The 13,331-nt window shown below is 35.2% G+C and overlaps 1 protein-coding gene and 1 pseudogene across 4 annotated transcripts in view; one reads left to right on the forward strand and one right to left on the reverse strand.

Moving 5' to 3' along the window:
• RSRC1 (arginine and serine rich coiled-coil 1) overlaps positions 1 to 13,331 on the reverse strand; it is a 466,849-nt gene that overhangs the window by 347,269 nt on the left and 106,249 nt on the right. For 3 of the 4 annotated variants that reach the window (XR_016392917.1, XM_089910044.1, XM_089910043.1), the window contains exon 4: positions 2,270 to 2,443. The exons of the other annotated variant lie outside the window; for it this stretch is intronic. Coding sequence is in view for 2 of the 3 variants with exons in the window: in XM_089910044.1 (XP_089766170.1) it covers positions 2,270 to 2,443 (174 nt within the window). In the remaining variant the exon portion in view is untranslated. The remainder of the gene's footprint in view (positions 1 to 2,269; positions 2,444 to 13,331) is intronic. 4 annotated transcript variants of the gene reach the window in all.
• LOC149749402 (large ribosomal subunit protein eL39-like) lies at positions 2,435 to 8,573 on the forward strand (annotated as a pseudogene).

The raw sequence follows: 13,331 nt of genomic DNA on the forward strand, positions 1-13,331 counted from the left end.
TATACATCAACCCCCCCCAATCCTAATTTCAGATCATACTAAATGGTATGAATTCATGTGGCCTTAGCACTAATCAGAAGGGAGGGCACATTGACATAACACCACCCTGTACTATGGTCCACCAAAACCATGAAGATGACTAAATCAGGCTACTCACAGCTTTTTGGCATCAGTATTCATGGCCCGACAACTGACACCTCTTGTTTTGACCTTGTTCATTGCCTTTGTTGAGATTTAAGAAATAATGACAAATACAACATTATTATCTTGTGAACCTGTCATCTAGTAATCAGACCCTTGAACAAAATCAGCTCTGAGTGATGGCAGAATCTAACCTGTAAAGCTGGTGCCGACCTTCAAAATTAATGTCACCATATGGAACCCTTTCCTGAAGCCACCCGACCTCCCTTTTGATTCATGCTCTCATTTTTCCTACCTTTAAAATACCCCAAATAATGCTTTATGTAATATCAACTTCACACAACTGTGTAAATATTATTCTAAAAAGTAAAACTTGGTGAAGTAGAAAGCAAAGATTTAACGACCAGTAAAAATCATAGTCATCTCACATAGTCGTGTAATATCTAAAGTGTAAGCCAAAAGGAGGAGGAAAAAAAGAACAAGGAGCACAGCATTTCCTTGACTGATGTAATTTATTCATCCTCTTAGTCCATATTTTCTTAGAAAGCCTACTCTACATCTTCTCTTCAACTATCATCCTCCTGACTTTCTCCCTTTATCAACAGATTTCCCCCATATCCTCTCTGATCCTCACTCCATTCTACCAACTCTGGGTAAGTCAGGTTCCCTAAATTTAAAGCCAGATATCCAACCCTATCTCCTCTCCTATAACATTCAACAGTCCTTAAAACTAGAAAAAGAACTCAGAATTTTTCAGGACCACAACTGCTCAATGTACGTTAATGGCTATGGGGTGAACAGGGAAAGAAAGTCACACAATCATGTTACACTCTCCCAAAATCCACCACAAATTTATCATTTCAAAGAATATGTAAAAGCCAACAATCCAGGCAGTTTTATATAATATCACTGTAAATCTGGATTAAAAAATAAACACACAGACAACTGTGAAAAAGAGAGGGATGAGAAGAGCCCCATAACCTTCAATAAACTTAATTCTTCATAGAATCAAGATCTCAAGCAACCATATCCAAAATCTTGGTAAGCTCTTCAATTTAACACTGAAAAGTGATACACTAAAGATAAACACTTCTGTATTGAAGTATTAGAGTGAACATATATAGGGTGTTGAAAGACTAACAAAAGAGGATAAATTCTAAGATGTTCTAAACACTTCATAGAATAAAAGATCCCAATGTCGGTTTGGAATAAAACAAACAAGAAGCTGTAATTTAAGCCAGGGGTCCCCAACCACCACCCCAACCACTGATACCGGTCTGCGGCCTGTTAGGAACCAGGTTGCACAGCAGGAGGTGAGTGGTGGGCAAGCTAGCGAAGCTTCAGCTGCCGCTCTCCATTGCTCCCCATGGCTCGCATTACCACCTGAACCATCCCCCCAGCCTCACCACCACACACCCGTCCATGGAAAAATTGTCTTCAACAAAACTGGTCCCTGGTGACAAAAAGGTTGGGGACCACAGATTTAAGTTACTAAACAAGATTTTATTTCACTTTAACATCTTCTAATTAAATAAACTGTTTTAAATGGACTTCAACCTCCAAACAGACAAAACTAGAATAACTGTTTCAATGATATCAATTCCAGAAAAAATAAATTCTGGGTCCCATATGCACATACACTCATCTAACACGTACATATACCTTAATATTGACCAAGTCCTCATTCTACACTGAAAGAGGTCTAGCCAACAGTAAATCACGTGGTTCCCTCCCTTCGTTCCACCTTTACCCTTTTCCCCTAACAGTTTTACAATAAGCTAACAGACATCTTTAATTGTAAGTAGTCTTCAAATTTTAAATATTGTATTCATGATAAAGAACATGGAGTTTTCCTAACAAATTATGTAAATTTTCCTTTACTAACATTCTAAGTTTTGACAGTGCTATTTGTTTCTAAGATTTGTTTTGTAAATATTAAATGAAAACAGGAATAGAAAGGAAGCACAGTAAAAATCTGAGGTAATTATTCTGATATATCCTTTCTTTATTCTCTACTATATTCCCCCTTATTTTTCCATCTTAGAAAAACCTCAGAAGATGAAAATTTAGTTTGAATATTGCTATGGAATCACGGAGTCATCACTGCTTTAGATCTGCTTCAACTTACCCACGTTTGATGCTGTGTAATTCCTTGTCCTTGCCTTTATCCTTTTCCTTTTCTCTTTTCTCCTTATCTCTGCCTTTACGTCGTTCTCTATCCCGAGACCGACTACGTGTTCTTCTGTGACTGGACCTTTCACTGCTTCGACTATGGGAACGTGGACGTGGTCTTGATCGGGACCTACAGTAAGTAGATTTCATTATATACGTTTAGTGTACATTTTGTATTATGAAATAAAAATATCCTTAAAAATTGTCTGAAAGAAAAGGATTTAGTTTTAGTTAAGGACTCAGTTAAATAACTGTTTGAAGCAAGCATGTAAAGATGATTCTTTATGAATAAGTACTCTGTTAAATGACATGAGGGGAACATATGTGTCAACTTTACAGGAATATAAGGTTTAGTGTTTGTTTAATCAAAAAAGTCTTAAAGTTCAAATCAAATCTTCATTACCCAAATCTCCTCAAGATAATATAACAAATCCAAATGTATATTCTAATCTGCAAGGATTAGGGTCTTCCCTATCCCTACAATCTCTACTTTCTATATTGATTCTACCTAATTTCCTATTTCTAATTGTTAGAATAAAACTATTCCTCTACTCTACTATAATCCAGCTATTCTTTGCATAAAATGAAGGACAGTATTAGGATATATTATGTGCTTTTACAAAGTAAAGATTTTTAGGGGCTTCCCTGGTGGCACGGTGGTTGGGAGTCTGCCTGCCGATGCAGGAGACACGGGCTCGTGCCCCGGTCTGGGAGGATCCCACATGCCATGGAGCGGCCGGGCCCGTGAGCCATGGCCACTGAGCCTGTGCGTCTGGAGCCTGTGCTCTGCAGTGGGAGAGGCCACAATGGTGAGAGGCCCATGTACAGCAAAAAAAAAAAAAAAGATTTTTAGATCCTACCTTACAGTATTGACAAGAAAGCCTCTACCAGATTGATGATCCTATAGAAACTATAAAAAAACAACTAACTGAAGTCACTGAATAGTGACCAAAAAGAAGGCACTAACCTTAAAAAGGAACAAAATCTTACTATATAAATATGCTGTTGATTTATTTAATGTAATTTCAAGCAATTAGATTATGAACCAAAAATGATGAGCAATGCCAACACTTGGAAAAAAGAAACAGCAGTAAGAAAGTTTCCCATTTTATCAGTTGCTTTTCTGAGGACAAGCCTAAGTCTGTGCCATGCAGGACAGCTAAAACTCTAACAGAAAACTTTCAAATTTATGGCCTGAAAACCCAGAACAAAGACTCAAGGCAACCATCGCAAAATGAAAATGAAAGGGGAATCCTGGAAAAGAGTCAGTTAAATGAGGCAAAAATTGTAGATGTAAACTCTATTCAAATCTCTGGCTGAACCCTACATCATGCATGTGAAGGGCAAACTCCAAACAGCTAAGGACGAAAGAACTGAACTAAAATTTCAACTGCCCGAAAGAGATTGAATTGTTGTAATTTTAATTCAACTAAGTTAATTCCCTACTTTAAAAAAAAAGTAAACCAAAAAATCAATATTCTTCAGAGGAATATAACAGAATCCAGAGTACTCAAAATATGACACTCACCGTGTCCATGATAAAATACAAAATTACTAGGTATACAATGAAACATGAAAAATGTGAGAAAAGATAGTCTATACTGAACAACCCTGAGATGAGCCAGATGTTGGAGTTAGCAGGCAAGGATTTTAAAGTAGTAAGTATAACTATGCTTGTAATGAATATAATGTTAAGAAATTTTAGAAGACAAACTAGAAGTAAAAAAAAATTCTGTAACTGAAAAATACAATATCTGAAATTACCATTATGCTAAAAGAGATCTGAAGCAGATTGGTAGCAACAGAGGGGAAAAAAATCTGTGTACTTGAAAACAGATAAATCAAACTTTTCCCATCTGAAGAACTAAGAGGAAAAAAAGATTGTTAAAGGAAAATAAAAACAGATCCTATAAGATCTGTGTGACAACACTCAAGTGTCTAACATGTTTATTTAAACTCATAAGTAGAGAAAATAATGAGATAGAAATCAATTTCTTTTTAAGTGGTGGTCAAAATTTCCCCAAATTTAGTGAACAAAAAATGTACAGATTCTATAAATTTAGTTAACTCCAAAATAAATATGAAGACCATGATTAGTAAATCCATAGTCAAGCTGATGAAAACTAAAGATAAAGCGAAATCTTGAAAGTGTTCAGAGAAAAAATGGACACATTACATACAAAAGAACAATGACATGAATTACTGCTGGCTTCTCATAAGAAACAATGACGATCAGAAGACAGTGGAACAAAATTCTTAACATGGTGAAAGAAAAAAAAAAATCAACCCAGAATGTTATACCCAGCAAAAATAAGTGTTCTACTTACAAAAATAAGTGTTCTACTTACTTCTGTTTTCTTGAGGGATATTTCTGCTGGGTATAACATTCTGGGTTGATTTTTTTTTTTCTTTCACCATGTTAAGAATTTTGTTCCACTGTCTTCTGATCGTCATTGTTTCTTATGAGAAGCCAGCAGTAATTCATGTCATTGTTCTTTTGTATGTAATGTGTCCATTTTTTCTCTGAACACTTTCAAGATTTCGCTTTATCTTTAGTTTTCATCAGCTTGACTATGGTATTAAGAGTCACAGTCTTCCTAACACCATACACAAAAATAAACTCAAAATGGATTAAAGACCTAAATGTAAGGCCAGACACTATAAAACTCTTAGAGGAAAACATAGGCAGAAAACTCTATGACATAAATCAGAGCAAGATCCTTTTTGACCCACCTCCTAGAGAAATGGAAATAAAAGCAAAAATAAAGAAATGGGACCTAATGAAACTTAAAAGCTTTTGCACAGCAAAGGAAACCATAAACAAGACAAAAAGACAACCCTCAGAATGGGAGAAAATATTTGCAAATGAAGCAACTGACAACGGATTAATCTCCAAAATTTACAAGCAGCTCACGTAGCTCAATATCAAAAAAACAAACAACCCAATCCAAAAATGGGCAGAAGACCTAAATAGACATTTCTCTCAAGAAGATATACAGATTACCAACAAACACATGAAAGGATGCTCAACGTCACTAATTATTAGAGAGATGCAAATCAAAACTACAATGAGGTATCATCTCACACCAGTCAGAATGGCCATCATCAAAAAATCTAGAAACAATAAATGCTGGAGAGGGTATGGAGAAAAGGGAACCCTCTTGCACTGTTGGTGGGAATGTAAATTGTTAGAGCCACCATGGAGAACAGTATGGAGGTTCCTTAAAAAACTAAAAATAGAACTACCATATGACCCAGCAATCCCACTACTGGGCATATACCCTGAGAAAACCATAATTCAAAAAGAGTCATGTACCAAAATGTTCATTGCAGCTCTATTTACAATAGCCAGGACATGGAAGCAACCTAAGTGTCCATCGACAGATGAATGGATAAAGAAGATGTGGCACATACATACAATGGAATATTACTTAGCTATAAAAAGAAATGAAATTGAGTTATTTGTAGTCAGGTGGATGGACCTAGAGTCTGTCATACAGAGTGAAGTAAGTCAGAAAGAGAAAAACAAATACCATATGTTAACACATATATATGGAATCTAATTAAAAAAACAAAAAATGTTTCTCATGAACCTAGAGTCAGTACAGGAATAAAGATGCCAACATAGAGAATGGACTTGAGGACATGGGGAGGGAGAAGGGTAAGCTGGGGCGAAGTGAGAGAGTAGAATTGACATACATACACTACCAAATGTAAAACAGATAGCTAGTGGGAAGCAGCTGCATAGCGTGGGGAGATCAGCTTGGTGCTTTGTGACCACCTAGAGGGGTGGGATAGGGAGGATGGGAAGGAGATGCAAGAGGGAGGGGATATGGGGATATATGTATACATGTAGCTGATTCACTTTGTTATACAGCAGAAACTAACACAACATTGTAAAGCAATTATACTCCAATGAAGATGTTAAAAAAAAGTAAATCAGACCTTTTTGAGATAAAGGAAAAGTAAAACATAATCATCAATAGTTAATAATATGCATTAAAGTACGTACTAAAGTAAGTCTTTCAGGCTAAAGAGAATGATAAATGATGGAAACTTGGACCTTTAGAAAGGAAATGAAGGCCACTAGAAATGGTAAATATATGGGTAAATATAAAAAATGACTTCCCTTTAGTTAAAATACATATGTACTTAAAGTAAAAATTACAGTATTTTACTGTAGGGTTTATAATGAAAGTGGATATAATACATATAATCTCTACAGAATAAAGTATGGAGCACGTAAATTAACCTACACAGTTAGAAAGCTTTTACACTTCGCGTGAACAGTGAAACAGTATCTCTAAGTACACTGAAACATACTTAAAGTACTGAATCGTAAGGGCATATATGTAACCCTTACAGTAGCCACTTAAAGGAAAAAAAAGAAATGAAATGCAAATAAATATAGCTAAAAAGTCAAAAGATGAACTAAAAGAAAATTCTTAAAAATATTCATTAATCCAAAAGGAGGCTGGAAAGGCTCACATGTCTTCTCAGAAGACTTTCAGGATTGAGCAATTCCTGGCCAAGAAACAAAAGTAGAATTGTCCTATTCCCCAATGGATTCAGATGAAAACAAGTAATAAATCGAGTACACCTCCACAATGAGACACTGGAGAAGAGCCAAGCTGGGTCTAAATCACACAAGAGATGGCACAAATATTTATGTTGTATGAAAGTCACTTACATCTTACCCTATCACTCTGAAAGCATACACTACTATCTGGACAGTTGGGTGCGTTTTATTGGGAAAATGATCTTTCTCTTTGTTTCTATGTTTCTGCACTAGTAGGTTGGTCCAGTAATAAATATGTGAGATCTTTTGTTTGAGAAGGGGAAAGAAAAGTCAAAGCCTGTCCAAATAAATTAAAAAGCAACACACAAATATAAGCTATCTACAAGATATGCACTTTAAATATAGACACAGGTTGAAAGTAAATGGCTAAAATTAGATATATCATGTAAACAAAAATGGCTGGAATGAATATATTAATATCAAATAAAGTATCATCCTAGACACTCAGAAACTAGGAGTATCACTCCAAATAAAAATGGATACTTTATGATGATCAAAGGGTCAGTTCAAAAGTAGAAATCATACAAAATCTTTATCGGACCACAACAGAGTTAAATTAGAATTCAGTAACAATAAAACATACAGAAAAAAAACCAAAAGTGTAGAAATTAAATAATACACTTCTTAATAAATCATGAGTACAGTAAGAAATCACAAAAAAATTAGAAAATATTTTGAACTGAAAGGCAATAAAAATATAGCATATTTGAATTTGTGTGATGTAACTAATGCAATGTTTAGAGGGAAATTTATAGCTTTAGATGTTTATATTAGAAAAGAAGAAAAGTCTAAAACCAATTACCTAAGGTTCCATCTTAAGAAGCTAGACTAAGAAGAGCAAAGTATATCCAAAGTAAGTAGAAGAAAGGAAACATTAAAGAGCAAAAATCAATGGAATAGAAAGCAATAAAGAAAATTAACAAAGCCAAAACCTGGTTCCACTAGAATATCAACAAATTTGGTAAATCGCCAGCTAGACTGATCAAGCAAAAAAGAGAAGCGCAATCACAAATTACCTAAATAAATAAAGCCTGTGGATAAAGAGATCACATGAACTAGTCCTGGGTACTTAGGACATATGTAGGGCTTGAAGAGAATTATATGGATTTCACTGGTAGTATGTTCTGTCTTCTTTCATCCTTAGCTGGTTCATTCAGTGAGTGAAAAGCAACACTGTATCATTAGATCACAAACTTTTTTTTTTAATATGCGATTTTGAGAAGTTACAATATTTATTGCTAGGAATGTCAACATGGGTTTATTATACTAATTTACAAAGGTTAAATTTCCTTCATTTTCTCTTTGACTACTCCCTCTCAATTTTGACACATGCTTCTTTCCACATAAAATAAAGTTTTAATTTATCAATAATTTATTGCCCTCACAGACATTATCTATTCATTTTTAATGAAATCTTTTATTATATGTGGATATGTAAAAATTTTAACAGATTATTCTAAAATCTCTGAAAAATAATCAATCAGACTAAAGTTTTCTGATTAAAAGAAAGTAATAATAAAAATGAAGGGGGCCTTTTTTGTGATAATCAGAGCCACTACATATACAGTATATACACACACACACACGTTATGTTATCTTAATTTGGTTCTACATTATGATTCTGGCAATTACTTCTTCACTTAACCAGTGAAAATATAGTGTAACAAAAGACAAAGAGTTAAATATTAGTTTAAACTCTAACAACAAATCCCTAAGAGCTTCTTTTTTTTAAATAAAACTTTGAAGTAAGCTCATTTCTTAGTGGTTTGTTACTAAGAAAAATATACTGTTGGACAAAATGTGCAATCATTTGTGGATTACAGATAAGGTAGATTTTGGTAAAATCATGTTTTCACTGTATCTTAAAAATTAAATGTATATGCTCTTAATATACCCAAAGCTACAGAAGTATTAAGTTAAAAAATAAAGAAATTCTCATATAATGGTGTCCTCAAACAAGTTACTTCCTCTCTGGGCATCTGTTTCCTCATCTACAAAGTGTTGATAATAACTACCTTTCAGGGTTATTATAAGGATTAAATAATAACACCAGTGAATTGTGAGATAGCAGACAGGTGATTTGGGAGTAGGCAGGCAATGAGAAAGAAGTAACTGTGGGATGCGCTAATCTAAATGAATGAGTAAAATCTGATTCAAAGAATATGAAATGTTTCTCTCATACCACAGCTAATCCAGTAAAGAGAAGTATTCTGATTCTGATAGACCTTTAAAATCTTAAGGCTGGCATAAGGATTACTTAAATTTCAATATATTTCTTTTATATAGGAAGGTAAATAATAATAATCTTGGTTAAAGATTATCATCTTCTCCACAGGAAACCCTCAGCAGCCAAATACATGCATGATCTTCACCAGTTTGCTACTAACATGGAAATCGTATCACCTATCATCCAAGCCTTTGGAAAATAAAAGGGGATTTTTATTTAGAGTCCAGGAAGGCACTATAACATAAGGACAACAGGCCTAAATTGGCTCTGTCCCAGAGAAACCAAAAAGTAGGATCACTCTATCGCCATCATAGCAAAGCTAAATACCACAATTAGAGGCCCTCTATCAATTACTATCTGCCTCACTCTCCCAACAGCAACTACTTTCCTAATCTCTACTCCTCCCAACTTACCGGATACCTGAAATAAACTCAATTATCTCCAAACTCATCTCATGGTTTTCCATGAGAACTGAAATTTTCCACTGAAAACATATGCCTACCACTCTCCAAAAATATTCTGCTCATTATGTCTCCATACAAGCAACACATGCCAGTCTGGAATATTCTTTTATAAATGTTGCTGATGTGGCTCAATGACGTAGACAGCAATAGCAGATCTATAATTTAAGTTACCCATGATGTCAAACTGAAAGAAAGTAATAAGTTTTAAAATATCACAGCAATGTCTTAATATTGATTATTTCAATTCTCATACTGTAGACCTCAACTTCGTTTATAGGCTATAAGAAGCAAAAAATGACTCTGAAGAGAATAAATAGGGAAAAGATAGCAAAGCCAAAACACAGTTTTTGCAACATTATTAAAGGCTGTAAAAAGGACCACAAAATCAAATACAGATTTTAAATGAATTAAGTAAGCTGCTGACTTCTTTTCAGTCATGAGAATTACTTCAAACAATTCTGAGTAAAACTCACTTCCTGGACTATGAACAGCCCCATTTACTTTATTAAGTAAATTTAATTACATATTTGAAGGCTCTCCACTAAGAACAAAGTAAAGAGTAAAGAGATTTCCTACTCTGACCAGACAAACAAAAAAGTCAAAGAAACTATACTAAAATTTAGAATGTTATTTTTCCCTCATTCCTTAAATAAATATGTTTCTGATAAATCACTCTAGAAGTCTCTAGAGTACCAAAGCCAATATGGAGATATATTATAAGCAAAGAAACATTTGATAAAAAATGTGGCACTCTAGAACACACAATATATAAGCAATAAATGGACAGCAAGATGTCCTATTATACCAGATAAATGCTTTCAATATCTACAGAATAGGAAGAATCACCATAACATCCCTGAATAAAATGAATTACTGCCCTCAAAAACCAATTTGTCAAGTTTCTTAATTGGCTAATAAGTTCTAACACATGTAATCAAAATAAATATCCTAATATTTTATCTTTCAAAAACAATAACTACAATACTTCAAATAGTCTCTTAAGTAGAGTACTATAAAATAAAGACTACATTTACCATAAAATAAAACTACAATTAAAATTATACTTAATATTCTTACATTGAATAAACTAACATGGATTCTATGTCAAGACGACATTTTGAACTCACACATCTACTTTTGTCCCCAACCGAAATTGCACTAAAACCATAACAACAAGGGGGATTTTTTAAAAGGACCTACACTCTAGGACAGAGATACACTTTTGAAAAGGGAAATGTCCACTGGTAGCTTGGTGGTAAAAGAAAACTAAAAATCAAGGGGCTGAAGCTCAGGGCTCTGTAAAAACAAGATGACATCAAAGGATCTGAAAACAGACCTGGCTTTTCCCATAGTTTCCCATTTATTAAAGAAACTCCACCTCACTGAATTAATAATAGTGCAGTGTCATTCAAGAAATCTCACAAGTCACCCAAAACCTTCAGTCCATCAATTGAATTGTCTGTTACTGCCATCCCAGGAAAATTCTGAACACTATCATGAACAACAACAAAAAAGAATCTAGGGAATTCCCTGGAAGACCAGTAGTTAGGACTCCAGCTCTCACTGCCAAGGGCTCAGGTTCAATCCCTGGCCATGGAACTAAGATCCTGAGAGCCGCACTGCGTGGCCAAAAAAAGTAAAAATGAATCTATCACCCATACAAAGCAACTATGAGAAATGAATCAAAGTTGGAACCAAATTTGTCAGGTGATACAAATACACAACACAAAAAGTGAAGAAGAGACTATAACATAACATTCCAACATTAATTAAACACAGCATATAATAAGAAACATAGGCATTACTGATAAAAGAGCCAAGAAAAAGAAACTTTAAAAAAAAGTAATTAAACACAAAAATAAACAAATGGGACCTAATGAAACTTAAAAGCTTTTGCACAGCAAAGGAAACCATAAACAAAACAAAAAGACAACCCACAGAATGGGAGAAAATATTTGCAAATGCAACAACAGACAAAGGATTAATCTCCAAAATTACTGAGCTCAATATCAAAATAACAAACAACCCAATCAAAAAATGGGCAGAAGATCTAAACAGACATGTCTCCAAAGAAGACATACAGATCACTAAAAAACACATGAAAAGATGCTCAACGTCACTAGTTATTACAGAAATGCAAATCAAAACTACAATGAGGTATCACCTTATGCTGGTCAGAATGGCCATCATCAAAATATCTACAAACAATAAATGCTGGAGAGGGTGTGGAGAAAAGGGAACCCTCTTGCTCTGTTGGTGGGAATGTAAATTGGTACAGCCACTATGGAGAACAGTATGGAGGTTCCTTAAAAACCTACAAATAGGGCTTCCATGGTGGCGCAGTGGTTGAGAGTCCATCTGCCGATGTAGAGGACACGGGTTCGTGCCCTGGTCTGGGAAGATCCCACATGCCACGGAGCGGCTGGGCCCGTGAGCCATGGCCGCTGAGCCTGCACGTCCAGAGCCTGTGTTCCGCAACGGGAGAAGCCACAACAGTGAGAGGCCCGCGTACCGCAAAAAAAAAAAAAAAACTAAAAATAGAGCTACCATATGATCCAGCAATCCCACTCCTGGGCATATATCCAGAGAAAACCATAATTCAAAAGAGACATGTACCCCAATGTTCACTGCGGCACTATCTACAATAGTCAGGACATGGAAGCAACCTAAATGTCCATCAACAGAGGAATGGATAAAGAAGATGTGGTACATATATACAGTGGAATATCACTCAGCCATAAAAAAGAATGAAATAATGCCACTTGCAGCAACATGGATGGGCCTAGAGATTGTCACACTGAGTGAAGTCAGGCAGAGAAAGACAAATATCATATGAAATCACTTATATGTGGAATCTAAAAAAATGGTATAAATGAACTTATGTACAAAACAGAAACAGAGTTACAGATGTAGAAACCAAAGTTATGGTTACCAGGGGTAAGGGGGGGGATAAATTGGGAGATTTAGACTGACACATTACTATATATAAAATAGGTAACTAATAAGGACCTACTGTATAGCATAGGGAACTCTACTCAATACTCTGTAATGGCCTGTATGGGAAAAGAATCTAAAAAAGAGTGGATATATGTATAACTGTTTCACTTGGCTGTACACCTGAAACTAACACAACATTGTAAATCAACTATACTCCAATAAAAAAATTTTTAATTAATTATTTATTTTTGGCTGCATTGGGTCTTCGTTGCTGCACGCGGGCTTTTCTCTAGTTGCTGCGAGCGGGGGCTACTCTTCGTTGCAGTGCGCAGGCTTCTCACTGTGGTGGCTTCTCTTGTGGCAGAGCACGGGCTCTAGGTGCGCAGGTTCAGTAGTTGTGGCACACGGGCTTCATTGCTCTGTGGCATGTGGGATATTCCCAGACCAGGGATCAAACGTGTCCCCTGCATTGGCAGGTGGATTCTTAACCATTGCGCCACCAGGGAAGTCCCCCCAAAATTTTTTTAAATACAATAAAAGTAGTAGAAAGGACAAGAAGTAAGTAATAGACAAGGCAGACAATGAACATCAAACCTCACTAAGGCTCCAGAAGAAGAAAAAACAAGGTAAGAGAACTATTACAATCATAATCCAAAGACACTTTTGGAACTAAAAGAATCTACATGTAGAAAGGATCCACTGTATATATGGGGAAATGGATTAACCACAATCAACTCTGAGATAGATCCTGATGAAGTTACTGCACATTAATGATAAAGGAAAAAGAACACTGATCAAGTTGATATAAAGA

This window comes from Delphinapterus leucas, chromosome 4, assembly GCF_059928025.1.
Source record: "Delphinapterus leucas isolate spDelLeu-1000000601 "Yukka" chromosome 4, BTC_Dleu_Yukka2, whole genome shotgun sequence".
Classification (NCBI taxonomy): Eukaryota; Metazoa; Chordata; class Mammalia; order Artiodactyla; family Monodontidae; genus Delphinapterus; species Delphinapterus leucas.